Consider the following 25,279-nt stretch of genomic DNA (forward strand, 5'->3'; position numbering starts at 1 on the left):
TACAAATGTATAAAAAAAATATCCCTTTTTGTTTTTTTAAAACGTATGCTGATTTTTTTGTCAAGTTATAAAATCCAGAACAATTAAATATATATATACTATAACACACTGAATAATTGTATAAAGTTAGTTACCTGTAATTTTCTAATTTTGATGAAATGAAGCCTGAAAATTGCATAAAACAAATTTTTGGTATAAATATATTTATACGACATATAGTAAGAATTTTTTTTTAAATGTACTCATTTAATTATTGAAAAATGAAAATTCTGTATATGCTACATATACACATAGTGAATATACTCTGAAATGTTAAAAGATTTCTTGTATCATTTTAGCTGGACAGTGGGTGTATATTTTGTAGCCAGACAACTGAAATGACAATTTGAAAAATCCAGCATATTTTAATTAATCTCTTACTGCGTTTTTTGGAATTGCCAAAGCAACCCTTTATAAATAATAAAATGAAATCCAAGCCTTTTCCATTAAGATAATACATTTCTGTTTACGGTAATATTTCTGATGAAGTTCAAGCAGAGTGTAATTCGAACATTTTCTCAGAATATGAAAAATATTTTTTTTATAATAGAAAGGTACAAAATAAGATGGCCATAATTTCAAATCTATTTTTTTATATCTATAAATGCAATCATAGCAATATTGATTTTTAGACCCCGCAGGAACAAAAGAACTTTGTTGCAGTGATTAACTCGCTAATCATATACTTTTTTTTAAAAGATTCCCGAATTTTTGCTCTTTTTGTTCAATCTAGAAAATGTAAAAGTAATCGGCAAATATTTTATGATTATTGAAAACTGTACATTTCGAAAATTGGTACACATCTATTAAAGTAAATATATATGGCAATTATGTTCTTATATATTAATGTGGGCCCTTCAATTTAGTTATTGCTTGGTCTAAAATAACGAAAATCAAAGCTTTATTCCTCAATCAGCTTTGATTACAAAAGACTGAACATTAATATTTCTTTTTATTTAATTGATAATGTACCAAGAGTATTTTCCTATATATGAGTGATAGTAGAGAAAGACTGTCTAAAAATCTAGATTTCGCAATTTTTACAGTTATATATTTTTCCAAGTATATGTCCATCTTTATATCTTTTTAGACTCCCCTATATAATAGCGAAAGTTAAGAGAGCAGCTGAAAACCAACATTAATTTACTTGTTCCGTTTTGCCCAAATATTCGAAAATGCGCTATTCTCTTATCATGAAAATCCATTGGCAAGATCAGTTATGTTTAGTTATATTAACGTACCATTTTAAGGCAACACTAGGACAATATTAGGACGAACCTCGTAATCTTGAACAGCGGTCAGATGACGAAAACGACACCTGAATTGACATCCACTCTTGTAATTTCTTCGTAAAGTGGGAAGACGTTTGACTTCTACTGATTTAACAAGCACCAGACTCGCTTACATGACGACTCTTCATTAGAATCGGGTCTCGAATTTGAAACCCTCCGGTCCCGAAGTCAATCTTTACTACCGGGCTATCGCGACCCTATCCATTGGCGGGAAATCTTGCTTAAACTAGCTTACGATGTCTGTCTAACTTACCATAAATTATCTATGTTATTTAATTCTAATAACAACACTTTTGTCATACAGAACTGATAAGATTGCTTTTAAAGATAATCTTAGCTATGATGAACGTGGCAATGCCGAACTTAATACTGAAATTCGGTGTGTGATAATCAAACATCAGAAATTTCTCTGAATTAAAGTACAATTTTCATCTTACAAGCGATGGGAACAGGTTGGAAAATTGAGTTAGGGATGAAATTTAGTGTAATCGTAGCATACCTTATATTTATTACCAATTAAATTATATTTATTTTTTAAAAAGATTGAATTATAATTTAAATATAGGTAGAAGAATATTCATTTTTTTCTTAAAGAAAAATTAAAAAAATTATTTGAAACATTCTGTTTCTTAAATTGAATTTAAATAATTTTATATAAAAAACCCCACATTCATTTGATAATTATCTTTCTTTTAGTAAATATAATTCAAGTATTAAGAGAGTAAACATTAATTTTTGTATAAAAAAGGGAAAGCATATTATTTAAAATTATTTATAAATTTAAAAAAAATGAAAGAAAAAAAAATAAAAGCCACACCCAAGAATAAACCAGAAAAATTAAAAAATTGATGACACAGTTTTTAGAAAGTGAAAAATTAATAAGAGCAATTCATACAATTTAAATAATTTAAGTTTATTTTTAGTAAATAATGTATTTATAATTTTCTATCACTAGCAGAAATGTATAAATGTTTGATGAGCGAGTGAAACAAGTAGAGATCACCTAGTGATCTCTAAAGAATCAAAACATTATTCTTGAAGTTGGTGTTTAGAGGGTGTAACTCTTTAAATATTTTTTTAATAAAATCTAAACCATAATAGTATCTCTCGCACGAATTTTCTACTAATTTTATTGTCTCACTCTTTTTTTAGAACATCTTCATTTTCAGTCATTTATTTTGATTTTCATAGTGTATATCTCAACAAACGATACCATTAATAATAATAATAATTGCCAAGTTATTATTAGTTTTTTTTACTTCATTTTTATATCTATATTTTATTTTATTTTGGTTATATTTTTGCAAACATTCGTCATACCACGTGCATTGCTAAGTGGACTCTACTTATATTTTATAAAATAATTTTACTTTTAACTTCTAAATTCTGTACAATGGTGTGAAGATGCATTGTATAGCAATATTGTTGAATATCGCTCTATTTAATATACTTTTGAATAAAATATTCCAATAATTTTTTTATGAGTTTTGATGTGTAAGTATATTTTTTTTAATTTACAGAACAATGTACTGGAGGAGCTTTCACCTATGAAAAAATGACTGGTTTTGTTCTTCGATCAGCAGTTCAGAACTCCATAATGGTGAGCAATCCGGGCAGTCTTGGGAACACTCTAGAATGTCAGGAGTATTGCCAAAGGGATGGGTTGGATTGCCCGGCTTTCTCTGTCAACTACCAAAATATGAGGTGCGATAAATTGGACAGAAATTCCCAAGGGAGGACTCAGGATCTCATACCAAGGGATGGGGAGAACTATTTTGAGAAAATTTGCCTCCGAGGTAAGTGATTATAGAAGATTTAAATTATTTTTCTTTATTTTAGATAAAGCAGATGATGCTATCTACGTTATCATCTATTATGCATCACAGATACTGATGAGGGTATCTACGTTATCATCAATTATGCATCACAGATATTGATGAGGCTATATTCGTTATCATCAGTTATGTATAACAGATACTGATGAGGCTATCTACGTTATCATTAATTACGCATCATAGATATTGATGAGGCTATCTACGTTATCATCAATTACGCATCACAGATACTGATGAGACTATCTACGTTATCATCAATTACGCATTACAGATACTAATGAGGCTATCTACGTTATCATCAATTACGCATCACAAATACTGATAATGGTATCTACGTTTCATCATCAATATTTGTGTTATTTCTTCCATTTGGCAGAGCACTGCTATGTATGCCATAAAGCTTGATTCAACCAACCAATCAAGTTTTCTTATATTAAATAATGAAAATGAAAAATGAAAGAAAATTTTGTGCTTTTTTTCTGTCTAGTAAAACTAATCTTAAAAAAAATCATAAAGTTTGGTATATATTCAGATCCGAAAAGAAGAAAGTTTTTTTTTTCTCCTAATAGAAAAGTGTTTTTTCGGTTTTATTGAATTATAGACTTCACGAGCTTTTAATGCAATTCAGCACACCTTCAAAACATTTTTATAAAGCTTATTCTGAAGAGGATTTGATGAAACGTTGACAGAAATTATGTTCTGGATACATATAATTAATTTTAGTTTTCATTAATTATCGAAATAAACTATATGTGAAACACTAAAAATTTTAAATTCAAAGCATTTCCAACTCTTTAAATAAGCACTTATAATTTTGACTTTTAATTTTTTTTAACAAGAAATAATAATTTGAATCCGAAAAGTTTCAATATGGCGAAAATTCTGAATAATAATTTTAGGTTATTTAAATAATAATGTTGAAAAAATTTTGAGTAATAATTTTAAATTTCAATTTGACACTTTTTGGATACACTGTATTCAAGGAAAAGTTTTATAAGACAATAAAAAAATTAGAAATTTGCCCGTTTGGATAGTTGATACATTAATTATAAGGAAAAAATAAAAATAAAATTTTTTTTCATGAAATAAAATTGTAACTTTTGTAGCATCAATAATATTTTATTTTATATAATTTAGTATTACAAGCAATAAATTTTGAGAAATTCAAATTTATATGTGTATGGAATGAATATAATGATTGAACAATTTGGTAATGCATTATTATTCTGTTACCGAAATATAATTTTTGGCACAAGTTGACATATTTAGATTCTAAATTTCGATGTGTTTCGAGTCTTTAAAACCATATTTGATTCAATTTAATTCACAAACAACATCATGCAAGTAGATGTAAATGAAATTTATATATTTTAATGACAGTTTATTGGTCTAATAAAATATATTTTGTTTTTAATTGCTTTTACAAATTTTGCCAAGAAAATAATTCAACCATTCATAAGCATCTGTTTTTTTTATTAAGTTATACACATAACGTGTCTGCTCTTTATTATTTAAAATGCTCTTTAAATATTTAAATCTGCTCTTTATTATTTTAAATGTTATCGACATTTTATTAACTGTTTTTAGAATAAGTCAATCCTTTTTTAAAATTTTATGAAGCAATTTAAATTCTTCATTAAACGCCATCTGAAAATAAATCCAGTTATTAAAGATAACATCACTTTTATATTTCCAAATGTTCTTTCGGGCAATTCATTCATAAAAAAATAATAAAATTATGCTTCAGTACCAGAAAATCGAAATGAAGAAAATTTACAAATAAGGAGCACAACGATTTCTAAAAATTTATTTTTCAGAATGAAATTGAAACATTTTTAATTATGCTCAAATGAAAATACTTTTTCATAAAAAAAATTTCCATTTATTTTGCTTGCCAATAATTAAATAAACTTCGTGTTCTATCCTCCAATATTAATCATTTTATATATGAAGCAGAATAAATAAATTTATTTATCATTTGCTTGTATTGAAATTTGATACTTGAGATTTTGATACTAAGTGTATAATTATGACGTTCACTTAATAAAAAAACATTAAATAAGCCGTTCTGAATTAAATTTGTAGCAATTGTCTTGGGCAAAACTAACATAATAAGTGATGCTTGATTTGTTTCGTACCTATTGAAAATATTACATAATTGCTTTAATTCTCAAATTCATATATATGTGTAATTAGTTTTAAACATAGAACTAGAATAAAGAAGAAGCAGACTTAAGAATAATTAAAAAATGAAACTCATATAAAAATTAAACATCGCTTGTTTAATGTTTTCTCAATAGAAATGAAAATTAAGAAAGCCATTCTTTCCAGTCAAATGCTTTTTCGAATGGCATAATTTCTTTGGCAGTAAAAATATAAAATTATTATAATTATATATTGTGCTTTACTTTATTAAGTTTTCTTATATATATATATATATATATATATATATATATATATATATATATATATATATATATATATATATATATATATATATATATATATATATATATATATATATAAATGTATATTTACATGTGTTTTTAATTAGACTTTTATTATTTTTATTGGAATTATTTTGCTGTCGCAATTTATAGCTTATTAACTTTATGTAAGACATTAGGACATTTTTTAATTATATTAATATTGACTGGAAGAATTAGTTTTTTATATTTTGATGTTAATAAATCTTATTAAATCAATACAAATTTTTCTACAATCTAATGTGCTAAAATTATTACTGGAATTATAACTAGATAGTTCCTAAACTAATATAAATTTACAAATATTTAACTTTTATGTAAATACTTATGAACATGAAGGATGGTCATAAAATACTTCTTCTATTTGGTGGCCCTTGCTGCCAAAAGTAATGAATGAAATGAAACGAAATTTCATATGTAGACTGGGATGACATGGGAAACGAATTTCATAAAATTATTTAATAATGACTGCTGATAGGAAAAGTTTCGCACTGTCGTGACGGAAAAAAATAACAATGAATAAATGAAGAATATATTATGCAACATTTTATTATTGTTACAATCTTAATACAGAAATACAAGACGATCAAAATTGAAGCATTCCCTACTCTGAGCTCTCTATACAGCGAACTGCTTAGTGTAAAGGCTCAAAAATTAAACATACTATTCAAGACATGGAGAGGCGGATTTACGCGAAAAAAATAGTTCAAGAAAAAACGACAGATGGCGCTGTGCAACAAGGAAAAAATATGCTGAAAAGACACAAAATACACATTTATAACACATTTTATTCGACCGTATTAAACATTCAATCACAAGGACTTTATCGATTCAAGTCTGCATTCTGTAGACACCTTGTTCAATTGTGGATATAATTGGTCGATTGAGATGCTTCTCACATGCAAAGGGATACTGTCTTTCAAATCTGCCAAAGTTATCAGAAGTTCTCGATAAACAAGATATTTTTAAAAATCCTCAAAGCCAAAAATCGCAGGGATTAAGATGTTTAGAACGAGATGGTTAGGCTGCCGGTAACGCACGTTACCTTCAACCTAACTACTAATCGTTAGTAATTACTCTATCGTTAAATGTTGCCTATTACTTTATCGTTACTAATTACTCTATCGTTAATAAATGTTGCCGACTGCTGTACACAGAGTTCAATGTGTGGAGAAGCTTCATCTTCCAGAAAGATAATTGAATCGAGACATTGTTTCTGTTGCATTTGGGGTACGGAAAAATTTTTCAGCATGTTTTTGTACCTGCTGGTCCTTTGCGTAAATTCACAAGTCGACGAAATTCTCGAAGTGCAGCTGCAGCATTCCCTTTGTTTTCATAAAACAACTTCACAAGCAAAGCGCAAATCCATCGCTGATAAGAATGACATTTTCCCAGCTTTATCCCTTTTATGCCTAGAACAGTTATCAGCAAACCAAGGGTTTATGCAAATTTTTGTGCTTACAGTTGCACAAAAAATTGCAGTCACAATGACAGTTCCAGTTTCTTTACTTTTTTATCTTCTTTTTTTTCATATCAGCAACAGAAATTAGTATGGAAAAATTCTATACCACTTGTGTAGTTTTTTCGTGATTATTTGTACCTTTCTGGCATGTTTTTCTGTTGTACAGCGTTATCTATCGGTGTTTCTGGAACTAATTTGTTTTCGAGTAATCAATCTTCCCATGTCTTGAATTGTATGTTCAACAATTTCGGAGTTTTTACACTGAGCAGATCGCTGTATAGAGAGCTCAGAGTAGGGGTGTTTTAATTTTGACTACCTTGTAGTTTTATATTATTCAAATTCAGGGCCTCTTGTGCACATTTCAATGCGATGCTCTTCTTTATAAAAAGATAATGCATCTTTGACTTCTACTACATTCCTCTTTTTTGTGGAAATTATATTTTTAGTGTTTTTCACAGTCTACATATATAGGAAATTTGGTTTCGTTCCGTTTATTAGTTTTCACTGAATATATCTTCAAACAGGAAAAGTTATTTTATGGCACTTTGTATTTAAGTACGATTTTAATAACTTACAAAATGCGTTTATGTATCTAGATGAACTATAACTACTATTCAGGCGTCTAACTAGATTTCTAAACTAAGACTATTATTCAAAAATTAAAAACAAATTAGTATAGCTAATAGAAATTATTTTTACATTACTTAATTTATTATTAGATTATTGAATAAAAAGAATATAGATAGATTCTTGATCATCTGTAGCTGTTTTGTCTTTCAAATGGACGTGCGTTTTATAAATCAGTGAATCAGGGACAGCAATTAAATTAATAATTTTTGTGAATTATCATGCGCATAGGAACAACACGAAACTGACTAAATAACCAGTACAACTAGCATTATCACTAGCACAAGTAGTTCTAGTATTAATAACTAGTACAACTTATTAAATAACTTGTTAACCGCTTAACTGTTTTGCCCGAGTGCCAGAGTGCCATACGTCAATTTATTGAATTTTGATAGTTGTAAGCAAAAAATAAACCATTCATAACGATTATAATTCAATAATAAAATTACTTCGAATACATAGATAAGTCAAGTATTCAAAGGATTTCCATTTGAATCAAAAAAAGAAAATATTTCCAAAATAGAAGGTGTCATTTTATTAGATAGTAAAGAAAATGAAACAGTTAAGGGGTTAATGGGCTCAAAAGGGTTAAATTTTCTTTCCTCAAAATATTTTTTCTAAGAACTCATAAAATTTCTGAAGCGCAACATAGCTTGAATTTTTTAGTAAATTGCATAAAATTAATGATTAATGTCTTACACTGAAATGAATGTGTGAATCAATTCTTTGATTTCTTTCAAAAATTTGTTTAATTTTAGGAATTACGGAATTTTAATGAAAATATTCATCAAAAGTGGCAAAATATTTCCTAGAAAAATTAAAAATTTTTTAAAAAGAAATATAACAAAATAATATCCAGATTTGTTCACAAGACATTTTTGAACGACAATAATGAAAAATTAAGTGAAACATCAAAAAATAAAAGATAATCAACAACTAAAAATTCTAAAATAAGATTTTTAGTTAAAAGGATATATCTAAATTAATGATAAAAATAATATTCACATTGAAATACAATCAAAGTCCAAATTTCAACTTTTTAGAAAAATAATTTGCAAAACATTTATTAGAATCCACAGTCTCCTTGATATAATTTAATCGAAAATAATAATTATTCATAAAATATGCTATTCACACTATATAAAAAGAACAGTAATGTCTTTCCGATTTTATTCTTAAAATAATTGCGTCTGTTTTTATTGCAGAGAGAATAAATCTTCCACACAGTCAACAAAACCACATTTTATTAAATTTAACTTTCAAATTGACAAATTGAAGCAACTGAATTATCAAACTGATATTCAATTAGCATAATAAAAAAGACCTTTATTAGTGTAGGTGGAAAAAATATTAAATTTATGAAAAAGATTATTAGATTTAAAATTTTTTATTTCCTCTTTGGAATAAACTAATCATAATATTCTATAGTGTTATGGCGATTTTGCCTTGGTGACATTTTTTTTCTAGACTTCACAACATTTTTGGCGAATTGACGACTGGATATGGCGCCAATGCCACTTTCAGAAGTACGAAATCTCGAGATTTGATAAGGCTGAGCTCTCTAGATATGGGAGAATTTCCATAACTTGAAGATATTTTTGGCGAACTGGCTACCAGATATGGCGCCAATATCGGTTTAAGAAGTGAAAAATCTCGAGACTCTATGAAGTTTCATGCTCGGGATATGGTGTAATTTTCAGAAAGTTCAATCCTTAACTGCACAAATTATAAAAGGTGGACAACTGCATTGAAATTTAGCTTTAGAGTTGTCTGGTGCTATGCAGTTTTGATTTGTATAAACATACTTCATACATTTAAATCTATGACTCGTGACTGTAAAAATTGTTGGTAAGTTAAATTATTTTGACTCAAGGAACCCACATTATTATCTCACATGAATATTGTTGCAAAGAAAGGAAGTTATTAAACAGGAATTTCACTATAAATTATAGATAATATAATGCCTTATATAATTTACTAGATAAGGCCTCTAAAATGTTCTTCATAACGAAGATGTTGCCATTAGTAATGATAACATCTCTTTTATCTTTAACTGTAATTATATTATAATTTTTCTTTAAGGTCCCGTGGCAACAGCTTGCAAGGATAAAGCGTGGGCCTTCGAGCGCGTTTTGGGACACGAACTGGAGGCACAATTGTACGACAGGACAGTGCCTTTTGTGCAGAGTCGTCGTGATTGCGAAGAGTTGTGCCTCGAAGAAAGGAGTTTTATCTGTAGATCAGCACTTTATAATGACGACACAACAGAATGTAAACTCAGCAGAGAGGATCGTAGAACCTTACCATCTTTCTACAGAAGAACCAACAACGTGAAAGTCAATTATCTGGAGAATCAATGCCTTCCAGGTAAGTGGAAGATACTTTGAGAAATATTAGAGACAATATTCTTCTTGTAAAAGCAACGATAAAATACATTACTTTTCACTTCCTTTTATATAAATAAATACATAAATATTTTGGCATAATGGCGGAATTTCCATTTCAACTTCGAATTCGATTTATTTCTATTTTATGCGATTAATTTTATTTCGTATTCGAAAGCTAATGTAGCATAGAGTAAAACTGTTATTTGTTTAACCCTACAATGCATTGTGTAATCATTTGGCTACACATTTTTATTTCCATTTATAAGCTTCATTTAACTGTTCCAAAAGACAACAATGAGTGTTTGGAAATTCTTTCTTAAATCTTTTTTGATAAACATTTGTAGAAAAGATTCATATATCGCAATAGAAGTATTAGGATTAAATTTAAATTGGAGACTTGAGAAACTAAAAAGATGGATGAATAATTCCACTATTAAAAATACTATCAAAATATTATTTTTGCGCTATAAAATATATTGGTGAAAAAGGAGTTTTATTTTTATTGTAGAATTTGTTATTGTCATTGTGATTTTTTTTAATTCATAATAAGGCTATTTGATTCATTTTAATTTTAAAAAAAATTTCAAGAAAGGAAATTATTAAAATTTCTTTTAAAAATAATTTTCCTAAATTATATGCAACTTTTCAAAACACATGTATTTTTATGTAAAAAAATAAAAAGTCATGCATTCTAGAATTAAACCAGTAATTTTACATGCCATTTATAATAATTTGGTGTGCGCATATGAAGTTTTGCATAAATTACTATTATTTTAATTAAAAAGTATCAGATGAGGAAGTAAGTATACTAAAATCAAGTAAACACAATAAATGAGAATTTTTTCGAAGATATTGATAAATTTATAGAACATTATAAAATTATTTTATCTTTTCCTAAAGAAATTATCAGGGAGAATAAAGAAAAGAAATATTCTGTATAATAATTATAAATCTAGTGTGTATGGTAATTTTATTAAAAATTTTCATGGGCACCAGCTTTTAATTATGAAATCATTTAACAATTGAAAGATAATCAATGAAAATATTTATAAGGATATAATTAACAAATAACATTGAGAAGTGCTTCCTTAAAGGACATTTTGTTGAGAAATCATTTGCCCTGTCTAATTAACCATCAAACATGGGAAGTAAAATTAAAGAAAAAATGTTTCTTTCCAATTGATTAATCGAAGTAAAAGCTAAGAAATCAGTTTATTTTCTCTATCTAAATGGGAAACTTAATTTTTCTCCATTATTTTTCTTAAACTTTTATTGAAACATTCGAGGTTTCTTCTTTTTAATCAACAGTAAAAACTGTAATGGTTTCCATTGATAAAAATAGCATTGTCATTCTCTAATTCATAGCTTCAATTTTATTTGGCTACATATTCATATATACATTGTAGTTAAACTTTAATTTATATGTCTGCAGTTAGTTGTAAGTCGATTTATTTCTTACGAAATTTTTTACGAACATCAAATAATTCGCATCAGTAAAGATTTTATTTACAGAAAAATCAAGAATTATCATTTAATTTTCATAAAATAATTATTTATTTAAAAAACAAAATTTATTGTTTAAATATTAAATAGCGTGTTCCGTCTTATGAATGCCTTTTCCCTTCAGAAACTGTGGTTGCAATGAAAGCCGGGGCATGCGCAGTTTTTCTAGAACTTTGATTCAATTTTTTTTTCTGCTTAGTCATGCAGATTTTGTAATATTTAATTAGTTATATAACTGTGGACATCTTGTGTTCGCGTGTGTTTTTCGTGATCGTCAATAAATGCTATTCTGTGTTTCATGATATATTTGATTTTAGATGTTAAATCGTAGATATTTAAACCAGTGACCCACATAATAGATTTAGAATGAAGCTATTGCACATGGAATTAGTTTTGAAAGCTTTGATGCCATAAACATAAGGCGTTCATGAAGATCTAAGTATCCTAGTTAACATTCTAAATGTATCTTTGTATTTAACATTCTAAATGTATTAAGTATCTTTGTATTTGTTTGAATTTAACATTCTAAATGCATTAAGTATCTTTGTATTTGTTTGTATTTAACATTCTAAATGCATTAAGTATCTTTGTATTTGTTTGTATTTAACATTCTAAATGCATTAAATATCTTTGTATTTGTTTGTATTTAACATTCTAAATGTATTAAGTATCTTTGTATTTGTTTGTATTTAACATTCTAAATGCATTAAATATCTTTGTATTTGTTTGTATTTAACATTCTAAATGTATTAAGTATCTTTGTATTTAACATTCTAAATGTATTAAGTATCTTTAACATTCTAAATGATAAGGCATTAATGAATGCAGTTAATACAGAAAATCTTTTTCTTTCCTTGCAGTTCTTCAGTCTTGCCCTTATGAAGAAACAACTGACTCTTACCCTACTTATACCGACCACATACAAATGGTGGGAATAACATCAAATGAAGTATGCGAGCAGTTCTGTACACAATTCCGCAGTTTCAATTGCAGATCGTATGCTTACTACTCCAGCAACGGGCAGTGTTTCCTCAGTGGCGATGACAGGGCCAGTGGCGGGAATGGAGCTGTTCAAGGAAGGCCAGGACTAGTTTACAATGAAAGGAAATGTCCTGCTGTGACGCCACCAACAGAAGCGCCTACAACTCCAACAACAGATGTGCCACCACCTAGTGAGTTTTATGATGCTCTAAATGATATGCGATTAAACAACCTCTCCATTTAGCACAAAGTGAACGATATCTCCACAATACGGAACTACATTACGTTTACCGTCTGATCTTTTACGAGACGATTCTATTGTAAATGCAACTGAAACACCCACTTATGCATCCAACCTCATTTCAATGATGAGGAAACTTAATCCAACAAATCCCACTTATCACGTCCGGGTCACCAATGTAGCGGATTGTGATGAGAGAGGATAGAACATGGGACCTTGTGGTTCGCAGATCAGTATCTTATTCGGTACTCTGAATGCCATACATGACTGTAAAGATATTGTGGAAATATTGTAGAGCATTTTGTTCTACTGATGTCCGTTTTGAAATAATGGGATTTTGAAAGTTTTAAAAAGAGTACAAAGCGAAAAGAAAAAAAAAAAAAAAAAGGAAGTGCTTCGTAACAATGTTAAATCTAATGACACTTTTCATTTTTTTTTAGCTAAAAAGAAACCTTAAGACAGCAAGGTCATAATTTGAGAATTTTGAATTTCAAGAAACACTAATTATCTCGGCTGTCTCACAGAATCAATAAGAAAATTATATGATTTAATATGTACAATGAATATGTTAATTAATGATTTATTAAAACGTAAGAAAACTTCGTAATTCATTCATGGTAAATGGTCAAGAGCAATGAAATCATTGATTTCACAGTAAAATTCATGATGCTTTGAAGAGCATCATTGATTTCACAGTAAAATTCAAAGTTTCACTTAAACGCTCGACATTTTTATGCTTCAAAATATACTATCATCTACTTTGAAAGAAAAATAATCTTTATCAAAAGAAAAATGATGTATATTGATGTAAATTGACAAAGAAAACATTGGATTTCAGTAAATCTACGATGAAGCATTTAAAATATTTGATAACTCCCTCTCAACATTGGCTTTAATATTATGATCAATAAATAAAATGTTGCCTATTTTGATATCCCAAATTATAAACCAAGATAAATATAAATAATGATATGATCAATGTTAATTCTATATGGTGAGATATAACGATTTTTATATATATTTTGATGCATATACATGTTAAGTAAACTTGGAATTAAAAGCTAAAGTTGAGTACAAAACTTGAACACAATAGTAAAGGTAGATCCAAAAATTGAAAAATAACAACAATTAAAATCTAAATATATCCAAACCGCGGGTAAGTTCTAAGAAGATCACAATTCCTTGAGTTGCTCAATATTGATTCAAGTAGATACATGTTCCATATTTTACCAGGAAGTGTAAAGTTACTTGAATACTTTTCAATAAAACCTTAAAAATTTATCCACACTTTTAATATTTAAAATATATTCAATTGAAAAAATTAGGTATCTAATAACTGATTAAATACTACAAAAGAGTTTTTCATGATTGACTGCGCAATACTTGATTTGATTCCCGCTTTTTCAGCCCGGCAGTGTAGCCACGGTGAGATTATGATGTTGGAAAAGACCACTGGCTACCAGCACTTAGGAAGCATAAATGTTCTGTACCGAGGAAATCCAGACATACCGGGTATTATCAACGAATGCCGAAAAATGTGTGAACTCAATTATGAGTGTCGTGCTTTTACCTTGGATTATGTCAAGCAAGAATGCTACAGTGGATCAGAAACATCAACGACAAAACCAAAAGAGCTCGTTCCAGCAGATAACAAAGCGTTCTTTGAAGGAATATGCCTGCCTTGTAAGTGTGAAATTTTAATAACCAAACTTTATTATTTCTTATGAATATATATGAGAAATCATCCAAATAAATAGTTGGTTTAATCCCAACATTATATTAAATCTAGTCTGGCAATGTAGTTTGTATAATAAATATTAGTTAAAAAATTGATAACATATGTAAGAGCAATAAGAAGAAATGCATCATTATTAAGTCGTGATGGTATATAAAATATCCTTTTGTTTTCACGTTTAGGATTAACAGATATGATTCGAAAGTTCAATTTTTTAAAGTGTCATTTAGGATAAAATAACACTAAAGTTACTGTAACTAATTGTCGATAGTCACTTAATGTCTTTGTTAAGAGCTTATTAATATGATTTCAATAAATCTTTCAACAAAATTGAATTATAAAGAATGTATGGGTGTTTTCATATTATGTAACTGTAATATTTTTGAAAAAGTATGCACTGTCATTTTTATTTCTAGCAATACCGTTCTATCCGAATATAATGAAAATGAAAAACTGTATAAGTTAAATTTATAATAAAACATTGCAAAATATAATACAATTAAGATTGTATAAGAATGAATAAAAGCAAAAATTATTTATTAAATTGCAAATAACATAGTATAAGAAAATTCAAAGCTAACCTCCTTCGAAAACCATCTGTTTGTCCATCATAAATTAATAATGTTAATCGATGTTGATGAACTACATATTATCAAATCAAGTAGAACTATATTTAAAATTGTACTATAAACATAAAACATTGTGTTTCATTGACAATGCACTTAAAATAACGAAATAAATTGGCGAAATCGGTCCAATTATTGAGACTGGGAATCATGTCAAATAAAAGGATTGAGAAGGGAAGTATGAATAACCATTCATGCATGTCTAAACATGAAGAGCAAATGAAATAAAAATTGCCCATATCAATAAAATGAATGAGGCTGGAGTATTCTATCGAAGTTTTTATATAAAGAGAATGTACTATAAAAGATTGTACAAATTTGAGATTGCTTTTAAAGATAAGATTTAGTGGATACTGTCGATCATTTATTTCCTCTTAAGAAGTCAAGAAGTTTCATAATGAAATAAAAAAAGATCGGAATAAATCAATGCATGAGACTGAGAGAATAGTTATTAGATTTTGACAGTTACTATAAATACATATGAATATGATACAATCGCTTTAATCAAGTTCTTACAATAAAACTAGATCCTAAAAATATTTATTTTCCATCTATAGTTTACCTGGGTTGTTCCAAGCAGTGGATGTTCGACAGATACGTCGACAAAGAGCTGAGAGGTGTGCAACCAAGAGATGTCATCCGATTGGTGTCCCGGACAAACTGCGAACGCAGGTGCCTGGAAGAAAAGAGATTCGTTTGCAGGTCTGCTAACTATTACAGATTCAATCAAGAATGCAGGCTGTTCTCGGAGGAGCAAAGTTTTCCGCACACTCAACTCACTTATGCGGGAGGAGTGGATTATTTGGAAAATCAATGCAATGTCGGTGAGTTGGATTGCTCGATTATCCAAGATTACGCGATAAACTCGTGAAAGATGTAGTAAATAAGTTTTGTTTCAAACTCAATATTTTTCAAATCGAGCTCAGTTTATATTACGGAATATCACTGTTTATAAATCATATTCAGTTCATTTTCTTACAAACCACAGTCTCTGATAACCATTTGATTCACCTAGAATGTTGGTTTTGTTTTATTGATATTAATTTTCTTGTACAAATGACTTTAAAACTTCATTAGGATGTGCTTGCGGAATTGAGGATGTTGCTGTATTCTTTTGAAAGGGCTACGAAAATTTTGATATTTTAGAATTCTTAAAGGTATAATAAATCCTCAAATGGTGCAGATCCTGTGGTTCAAAATGTCGTTGAGACCTCTCCTGAGATCTAATAGTGCTTTACCTTTCTTGTCTGACTATAATATTTATGATTAATAATCATTTTACATTACTTTAAATGACAGCTGTTTTGTGATATTAAAAGCCTGAATTTTATGGTAAATATATTATCAGAAAGAAATAGAAAAGTGTCGAATGTTTTTGTCAGATGGTTGGTTGATTTTGAATTATTGTTGAAGTCGCTGCTCTAAGTCGTATGAAATGGTGCTTTTCTTTAATTTATTATTTTAACGAGTTATATATTTTTTGATTCAAAGTAAAATATTCGAAATTCGACCACTTTTAGGACCCTCAGTGTAGAGTCGTTTGGTGTTGTGAAAACCAGAATTTGGTTGAAATTTCAGTTAAGATCTATGAAGAGGGCTCCACCACCGTTCTATGCATTTAACGTCTTCGAACCGCTGGATCTCGATTTAAACATTCAGTGAATCTGATTTCGTAAGCAAGGTGGAGTTATATTTATGATTATGCAAATTTGATGTTCATGATTCCCTTCAAAAATTATTTTTGTCATCAGAGTAATCGTACAATAGTAACCGTATTAATTTAATAGTATTTCACTTGTTTTATATATTAAGTAAATGTATTCTATTGATTGTACATTTATTCCTAATGGAATAAAGTTCCATGACGTAATATTGCCAATAAAACGTAATTGGCTAGGTTATCTAATTTTCAATTGCACGTTGCCTTTCGCAAATAAGGGAACTTCACTTTCTTATTCTGCAAAGGAATTGAAAAGATAAAAAAAATAGAATATCGTTCTTCTTTAGCTTTTACCAATAAGGAATATCACGTGGTTAAATACTTGATGAAACAACGAAAATGCTTTGAATTACCTTTCCATAACTAGATTTATTGTTAAAAATTACGCAAAAAATGTTTTTGAAAAAAAAAGTGAAAAAAAACATTTCATGATAAAGGAATTGCTTTCCTATAAAGGTAATTTTTGGAATTTTGTAAAAAAGTCGTAAAAATCATATTTTTTGTAATAATATTTTCGTGAGGTTTGTGAAAGTATGTAAAAATATCGCTAAATTTTTAATGTTAAAATTAAAATAAAAATTTTTCTGAAATTTTCATTTACACCTTATAAAGTATGTTTATATAAAATTCGCTTACATTAGGTCAAACGATTTGGTCTGTAGAACGTCAATTCACGCACGCACACACAACTTTTACAGTCAGTTGAAACAGATATATACAAAAAAAAATGTAAATAGAAAGCCTAAGTTTAGAAAACATATCTTTGGATTACGACTATCTGCTTGTCTATGAATATGATTAATGAAATGTTTCTATTACTGTAAACAACAACAACAAAAAATCCCAATAATAAGTATAAAATATACAATATTTTTCACTAATAATTGGTTTTCAGAAAAATCCTTCTTAAAAGCGTGAAAAAATTTAATTCATTTTCTTGCAAACCAGAATGAGAATCTTTATATAATAAAATTTTGAATACAGATAAAAAAGATTTATTATCTATTCAATGGCGCATTAATATAATTTATTTGATTAATTTAATTCAGAATAATTTCAAGATTTGCACTAACAGTGTAATTTATTTTTTTACCTTATATTTCAAGCCTTATATTTCGGTACTTTTTTTATAATAAACGTTTTGATAGCACAATTTATTCTCAAAATAATGATATATCGTATTTAGCATGAACAAGCAGTCTTATCATCACAGGAGATGTGAAAAAAAATTAGAAATATTCATTACTGGTTGCGATTTTTTTTTTCATATTATACTAAAATTTGGAAAATTGAGTTGTGTGAAGTTGCTTGTTGAACAACGATGAGTGTGATTTAGAGCCTATTGACTTTTAAAATAAAAAATAAAAATTCAGAAATTTTAAAATAATTTTTCAAATTGATTTTTTTTTTTGCTATTCTCTTATATAGACAAAAATGAACAAATTATAAAAATGATATATTGCAGCCATTTATTGCATTGTCTACCCCACGACAACCCACCTACATCCGTTTATTGCTTACTTAATGCATCATAAATTTATATCGTAAAATAAAATTAAAATCAATCTTAAATAATTAATATATTTCCCATAAATTTTTAATAAACCTATAAATAAATAATTTTTGAGAAAATACTTCAAAATTGTTTTCAGATTCATTATTTTTACTTAACTGAGGTACATGAAAGGAACAGGCACCGAATTTGAGTAAACACATTTAATTACGTAAAATAAATATATTTCTTATCAATAATTCAAATGAAATCAAATAAATTTAAATAATAAATGCACTTTTCATTAATTTTTAACTATCTGATGGTTTTTCCATTATAAGATAAATTAAAAACAAATTTAAGATATTTTACAATTTCGTAGGATTACGGAATAAAGAAAAGGCAATCAGTATTAAAGCGGTCCTGAAATTTCTAATTCATTTGTCAATCTAATAATTTTATTTAGAAATTTTTAGTTGTAATTTTTGGAGAAATAGTGATGAAACTGCAATTGTCAACATCCATATCGATTATAATAAATACAATTCGAAAGTCTTAATATCTTTTATTTTAAAACTATTGAAGAATTTTGTTAAGAACTTAAATAATTTCTTTTAAATATTTAAATAAAAATGCAAGTCTTAAGAAACAATACGAATTTATTCCATGTCTAGACAGAGAGAGGAGACACTTCAGCTCAAATATTTTTTTAACTGCAAGATTATGAGTAGTTTAACTAACTGAGACATAAGATGACGTTATTTATAAGACAAATATGAAGTGTAATTTCTAGAAATTCTATACACTGGAAACTTTTCAAAAATATTAATCTAATGTCAGCCATTCATCCTATTCTTTGAAATCAAATCGAAATGAAATTATAAATCCCTCCTGTATCTAGCAATTATATTAAACAAATTTTTTGATAAAATAAAGTGTAAACCAAGAATACATATTATTTTTCATCAGGTTTGTTTGAATGCTGTAAGGTATTTAAAGAGATATTATATATTAATTAACTTTTTTTAAAAATTACGACGGAGAGAAATTATTTAATGCAGAAGAAGAGAAGTATTTGAAAAAGAAGATCAGTGCTTTATTTGGAGTGCCCATAAATATATCTGTTCTTATCTTCTGACCATTTCAACAGTTTCCAAAATTTTATGATAAACAGATGTAAACTGTGAAGGAACTTAAATTTCAAAAATGTTTTTTAGTTTCAAAAGTTACAAATTTAAATATTTTAAATTTAAAAAAATATTAACCCTTTTTTAAAAATGATTCTCCTTGCACAATTTTCGGCATCTTCCCCCAAATTTTTTCAAAGGCTAAATTTTTTATCCCACAATGTACTTAACAGAATGTGGAATCGGATTTTCGATATCTATATTAGTTTCTGAAAAAAAAAAAGTTGATAAAAATTTTGTGAAATATTTTGGAAAATATGAAATTTTTTCATTTTGAATATTTTTAGAAAAAATTCTAATCAAAAATATTAACAAATCCATCCTAATTATATTAAGCTTGCATTATTTTATTAGATTTTGTAATACTTTTAACATTTTGTAATAAATAGAATTTTGGAAAAAAACAAACTGAGATAAACAGCTTTAAAGTGTTAAAAAAAAAATTGTCATAAAAACAGCTCATATCAAACTGACTTTTTCTTACAGAAATAATGTGGCATTTGTAAGTCCTAAGATAACAATTTTATTAATATATATTATTATCATATTTATTAATAATCATTATTATATATAGGGATTATTAGAAAAAATTAGAATATTTTCACTTTTTTTTATCAGTAAAATTTTTTTCGTCAAAATATTTAGGAAATAACCTGCAGTTATGTTTATTAAATATCTATTAAAACACAACAAAAATTCTAAACCATTTGACAGATATTCAAATGAAATTAGTAATTTTGAAGATGATTATAATAACCAATGAGAAATTCAATCAAAAAGAAAAACGAAAGCGGTAAAATTATAAACAAAGATTTAATCTCTACAGTATCAAACAATTTTCTTGCCTTTTATTTCATGGTAAAAATTAAGCGGCTAGACTACTTGCACAGGGAATATATTTGATACAAAACACTGGAAGTGGACGTGGCACCTGATATTGTGTGAGACGAAATAACTCCATATCTTATTACATACTGGTCCAATTGTTTTGAAATTTCAGATTAATAAGTCAAAGGTTCAGTGTTCATTAAAATAAAATTAGAAAATCGATATATTCGTTCATTTTCCGAAATTCTCAGGGTACCGAGTCCCCTTAAAAATTTTATCTAAGGAATTTTTTCCTATTGTTGAAAGCTAAAAACAAGTATTCTATTTAATATCTGTGTAGTTTAAAAGACGATAAAAAGTAAATTTGAGATACTTCAAAAGTTAGAAAAGCGATGAATTGTTACAATTGCGCTTTAACAGCGCTGTGATGTCATGGAACTAGTCTGCACTAGGAAAATTCTTGTATATAATATACATAACATATATATGATAACTAAAAAACGCAGTTTTAGTACCCACAATTAAATAGAATCATGGACATGAAATTACGTCTAAGCGATTTAACTGAAATTAAATACAGCCAATATTCTCAACAACGTTTCTGGTCTCCAGATTAGACTAGTGTTTAACTGTCAGGAGATTAGAAAAACAGCATATTAGTTTCCCTTGGTAAGTGAAACCAAATGAACTGTGGTTACAGCATATGTCTCAGTATGGAAACTATCTATTGGTTCAGCAATTTTACCATGCTGCCTAATTTCACACTACTCTATTGATCGACAATAATCATATTACTGTTATAGCATTGATACTGTCTCGATTGTCTGTCTCTACTGTCCAAGGAGTAATAACTAATCTCCATTCTGCTTTAGCAATCACAGACGACCAGATGAAGGTTATTTAAGGTTAAGAATAAAAAGTTAATCTTCAATCTAATCAAAGCTATTCTGGTTTCACCGATCTAGTGTGATCTATTAAGAATGTATATGTACCGTCCGAGAATAAAATAATTAATCCTCACTTTGCTTTAGTAATTAAGGATCATAATTTTTCAATTTCAACTGTACCTCTAGAGAAGAAATGAGTAACTATGAATCTGCTTTAGTAATCGAGGATGATAATATTTAGACTTTATCTGTACTATCAAAGAACAAATGGGTAACTTTGAATCTGCTTTAGTAATCGAGGATGATAATATTTAGACCTTATCTGTACTATCAAAGACAAATGGGTAACTTTGAATCTGCTTTAGTAATCGAGGATGATAATATTTAGACTTTATCTGTACTTTCAAAGAACAAATGGGTAACTTTGAATCCGCTTTAGTAAAGAGTCATAATAAGGTTACATCTCTATCACCACAGAAGAAAAGACACTTACCGTTGCTTTAATAATCGAGGATATATTAATATCTAGATTATTTTCCCCAAAATTCTTGCAGATTGCGCAACGATGAAGAACATTTGAAAAAATTTTCAGAATCGAACTTTGAAAAAGATAATATGCTATATTTAATTACTGGTAAAAATAATTATTTTTCAGGCACTTCTACTTGTCCATATACCATTCCTGAACGAGACATGTTTATGGTGTATATCAGTAAAGCCATCCCTGCTATCAGTAGCTTTGAACTGTGTCGTCAGTTATGCATGAAAGAACAAGATTTCAACTGTCGGTCGTACAGTTATTTGGAACAAGGAGGTATCAACGACTTGTGTCTACTGAGTCCCGAGAATAGACAAACAGGACAAACCAAAGCCATACGATACAGATCAAGATCTTTGTATGAGGAAGTAGAATGTAGAGGACAGATCCCTGGTTTGTGAATTTCATAATTTTAAATCTAAATCTATAACTTAATATGTTAAGGAATCTTTTAAATTCTATAAAAGAAAATTGTATTGATTTCTTGTACATTTAGAACATAGTTTTGCCATATACTTAAAACACCATAAAAAATTGGCAAAGAGGGTATCCGTTCTTATAATGGCCCAAAAGCTAATCTCTAAACCTACGAGGATAGACATCTAGTTCCAATCAGAAATATGCTTTAACTGACAGAAAGAATTATATTTTATGATGTTTGATAAAAAAAAAAATTGCATTTTTGAAAAAATTATGAATTCTAACTTTTTATATGGGTTTCAATCATATATAATAAAAATTGTCTATATTCTAAAATATATGATAAAGAAAACTCCAATGTTTTATAATTGAAACTGATGGAATAATAACTTTATATCCTGAATAGGGATCGTATACAAATTTATTTTAAGGAAAAGTTTGAAAAACGTAAAACTACGGTGCATAATTTAAATTTACAAACGATTCCTTAATTCCGAGGATTTAGGCGCAAAATTCGTCAAAAATCAGATATTTTCAGTGCTTTATAACTAAAACAGTTATAAAACACTGATCTATGCTGATTAATATTTATTTTAGCTCAAAATGTTTCAGTGCCAAGAATAATTTACTAAACATAATATATGAATAATAGGACTGGAAGACTGTATAAAAAGTTTGATTTCGTAATTTTCTGAAAAATATATTTATTAACAAAAGCATCCTTAAATCTAATTATTTCCGTCATTTGAAGCATTTTTCCATGAGGGACAATAATCAATCTTTTATATATAACTTATTTATAAAGCACTTAGCACATTGTTGGAATTTGCCTTAAATTTCAAATGCCAGAAGAAATCAGATTTCATTTTTAATAATATCGAAATCAATTATATTTAAATCTCATAAATTAATGAAAATTTCTTTAAGAATTAAATTCAATATAAATGTTTGCGGTATGGGTTCCCTATTTTTCAAGCAAATTTATTTCTATATTCATCTTTCACTTGGTTTCAGCACTTCTGAAGTTTAGATTTCTATAAAAATGTGATTTACGCGAATGCTAACTGAAAAGAAAGCGATAAATGCTATTTTAAAATCCTCGTAAATCAATTCATTGAATCAATACTCCGAATACACATTTTTAAAATATTAATTACCAAAATTTGCTTACTAATATTTATTAATAGTGCTATACGCGGACGTTTAAAACAGTTATTATTGTCTTCTGAAACATTTCCATTTTTTTTACTTAAATTATATTCAAACAAAGCAATAAATATGTTCTGATTTTATAAATTAAAAAACATGACAATTACAATAACAGCTAACTGAAATTTCTTGATAATGCTGATTAACAAATCAGTCTACTGACACGTTAAATATTCGAATAATTTCATTTAAATATATATTCATTTCTCTAAACATTTTTAAAAGATAATCACCTCTGCAAACATTTGCTTAATTTTTCTAAATGAATGTAATTGTTAAAATTTGAAAAAGAAGTAAAAATTGCTATTTCCTTCCTAAAACATTCTGTCACAAGGGATAAAGGTTCTTGAATAAGAGAATAGCAGCGATATTGTTTGATACACCAACACCTGTTTATTCACTCTTAATTTTCAACTGAAGTAAAAATTATTGTTTGCAGGTACAACTCTCCCGACGCCTCCCCCTGGTTCCACAGTGACGTCACCTCCAGTAGCATCATCCCACTCACCACCCACGGCGCGACCACCTCCACCACCTCCCCCTGTTTCAAATCGTTGTACGTTTGACCAATTTACTTACGAAAAAGTTGTCAACTACAATTTAAGGTACGGAATTTTGATCCTCATATAGATAATAATAAGAAAAATGATTCTTTGTACTAAAATTATATTATAAATAATGGATAATTTAACAGTTTATATTTAATATTTTTGAAATTATTTTTTATAAATGCTTGTATTTATTTATATTTTAGATCGATGAATATGCTGTTTAAAAAATTTAGGCAGTCAGAAAAATTTAGGATTAAAAGTCAAAGTTCTAGATGGCAATGATGACTCACTGAATTAATCATTGATACCTTTTTAAATGGATTTTTTTTTTTTGGAATTTAATGGCAAAACAGCTGCGACCATTTAAATATTGAGCCAGACATTTTGACAGAAGTTAATTATAGTTTTTTTTAAATAAAAATTGCAAAATATTTATATTTTTAACACTTCAAATGATAAAGTAAAATACAAAAATCGAATTTATTTTTAAGCTCAAAATTTCCGAATGATTAATTCCTTCAGTCAGTCAATGGTCTCAAATAAAAAAAAATGTAAATGATTATTGCAGTTTTAGGAGGTTTGAAATTTTTCGAATGAATTAAAATATCGCATTTGAAAAACGGCAAAAGTTTTTGTATTCATTAATATAACAATACATCTTTCCAAATATTTCTAAGGCCATTAAAATATGTAAAATCTCTTTTTAATTCAAAGTTTGTAACAGGAGTAGTGAATGAACTTGAAACATAGATGTAATGGCTGACAAAGAATTGTTATTAACACAATATTTAATGAAAATTCTGAAATTTCTAACCTAAGCCAATCAGATTTATCCAAAGTGGAACCCATTTTCAAAACATATTATCCTTAGAATGCAGTTTTCTATTAAAAAGGAAAGAAAAATAGTCCATATTTTGATCATTGCGGAGAATTGCTGTGCAAAAAAGTTACTTATTGTTGGAAAACTACCAGCAATTACTTTCCTTAAAAAATTGAAAACTTATTAACCCTTTAACTGTTTGGTTTTCTTTCGTTATCTAATCAGATGACAGTTTCTATTTCTAAAAAAAAATTCTTTCTGATTCAGTTAAACATCCATAGAATACTTTAAATGTTTGTGTATTATTTGGGTTCTTTTGTATCTATCACCTTTGAATGATTTAATTTCAGTTTATATGTTTGAAAGGCGATAATTCGATATTCATAATATTCATGAGCAAGATCATTTAGGGG

The 25,279-nt window shown here is 27.8% G+C and overlaps 1 protein-coding gene across 1 annotated transcript in view; it reads left to right on the plus strand.

Annotated features, from left to right (window-relative positions):
* LOC129973699 (uncharacterized) overlaps positions 1-25,279 on the plus strand; it is a 129,679-nt gene that overhangs the window by 59,891 nt on the left and 44,509 nt on the right. The window contains exons 6-12 of the mRNA XM_056087512.1: positions 2,852-3,127; positions 9,824-10,108; positions 12,492-12,803; positions 14,261-14,536; positions 15,772-16,038; positions 21,984-22,259; positions 23,935-24,100. Of these exons, the coding sequence (XP_055943487.1) occupies positions 2,852-3,127; positions 9,824-10,108; positions 12,492-12,803; positions 14,261-14,536; positions 15,772-16,038; positions 21,984-22,259; positions 23,935-24,100 (1,858 nt within the window). The remainder of the gene's footprint in view (positions 1-2,851; positions 3,128-9,823; positions 10,109-12,491; positions 12,804-14,260; positions 14,537-15,771; positions 16,039-21,983; positions 22,260-23,934; positions 24,101-25,279) is intronic.

The sequence above is a fragment of the Argiope bruennichi genome, chromosome 1 (genome assembly GCF_947563725.1).
Source record: "Argiope bruennichi chromosome 1, qqArgBrue1.1, whole genome shotgun sequence".
NCBI lineage: Eukaryota > Metazoa > Arthropoda > Arachnida > Araneae > Araneidae > Argiope > Argiope bruennichi.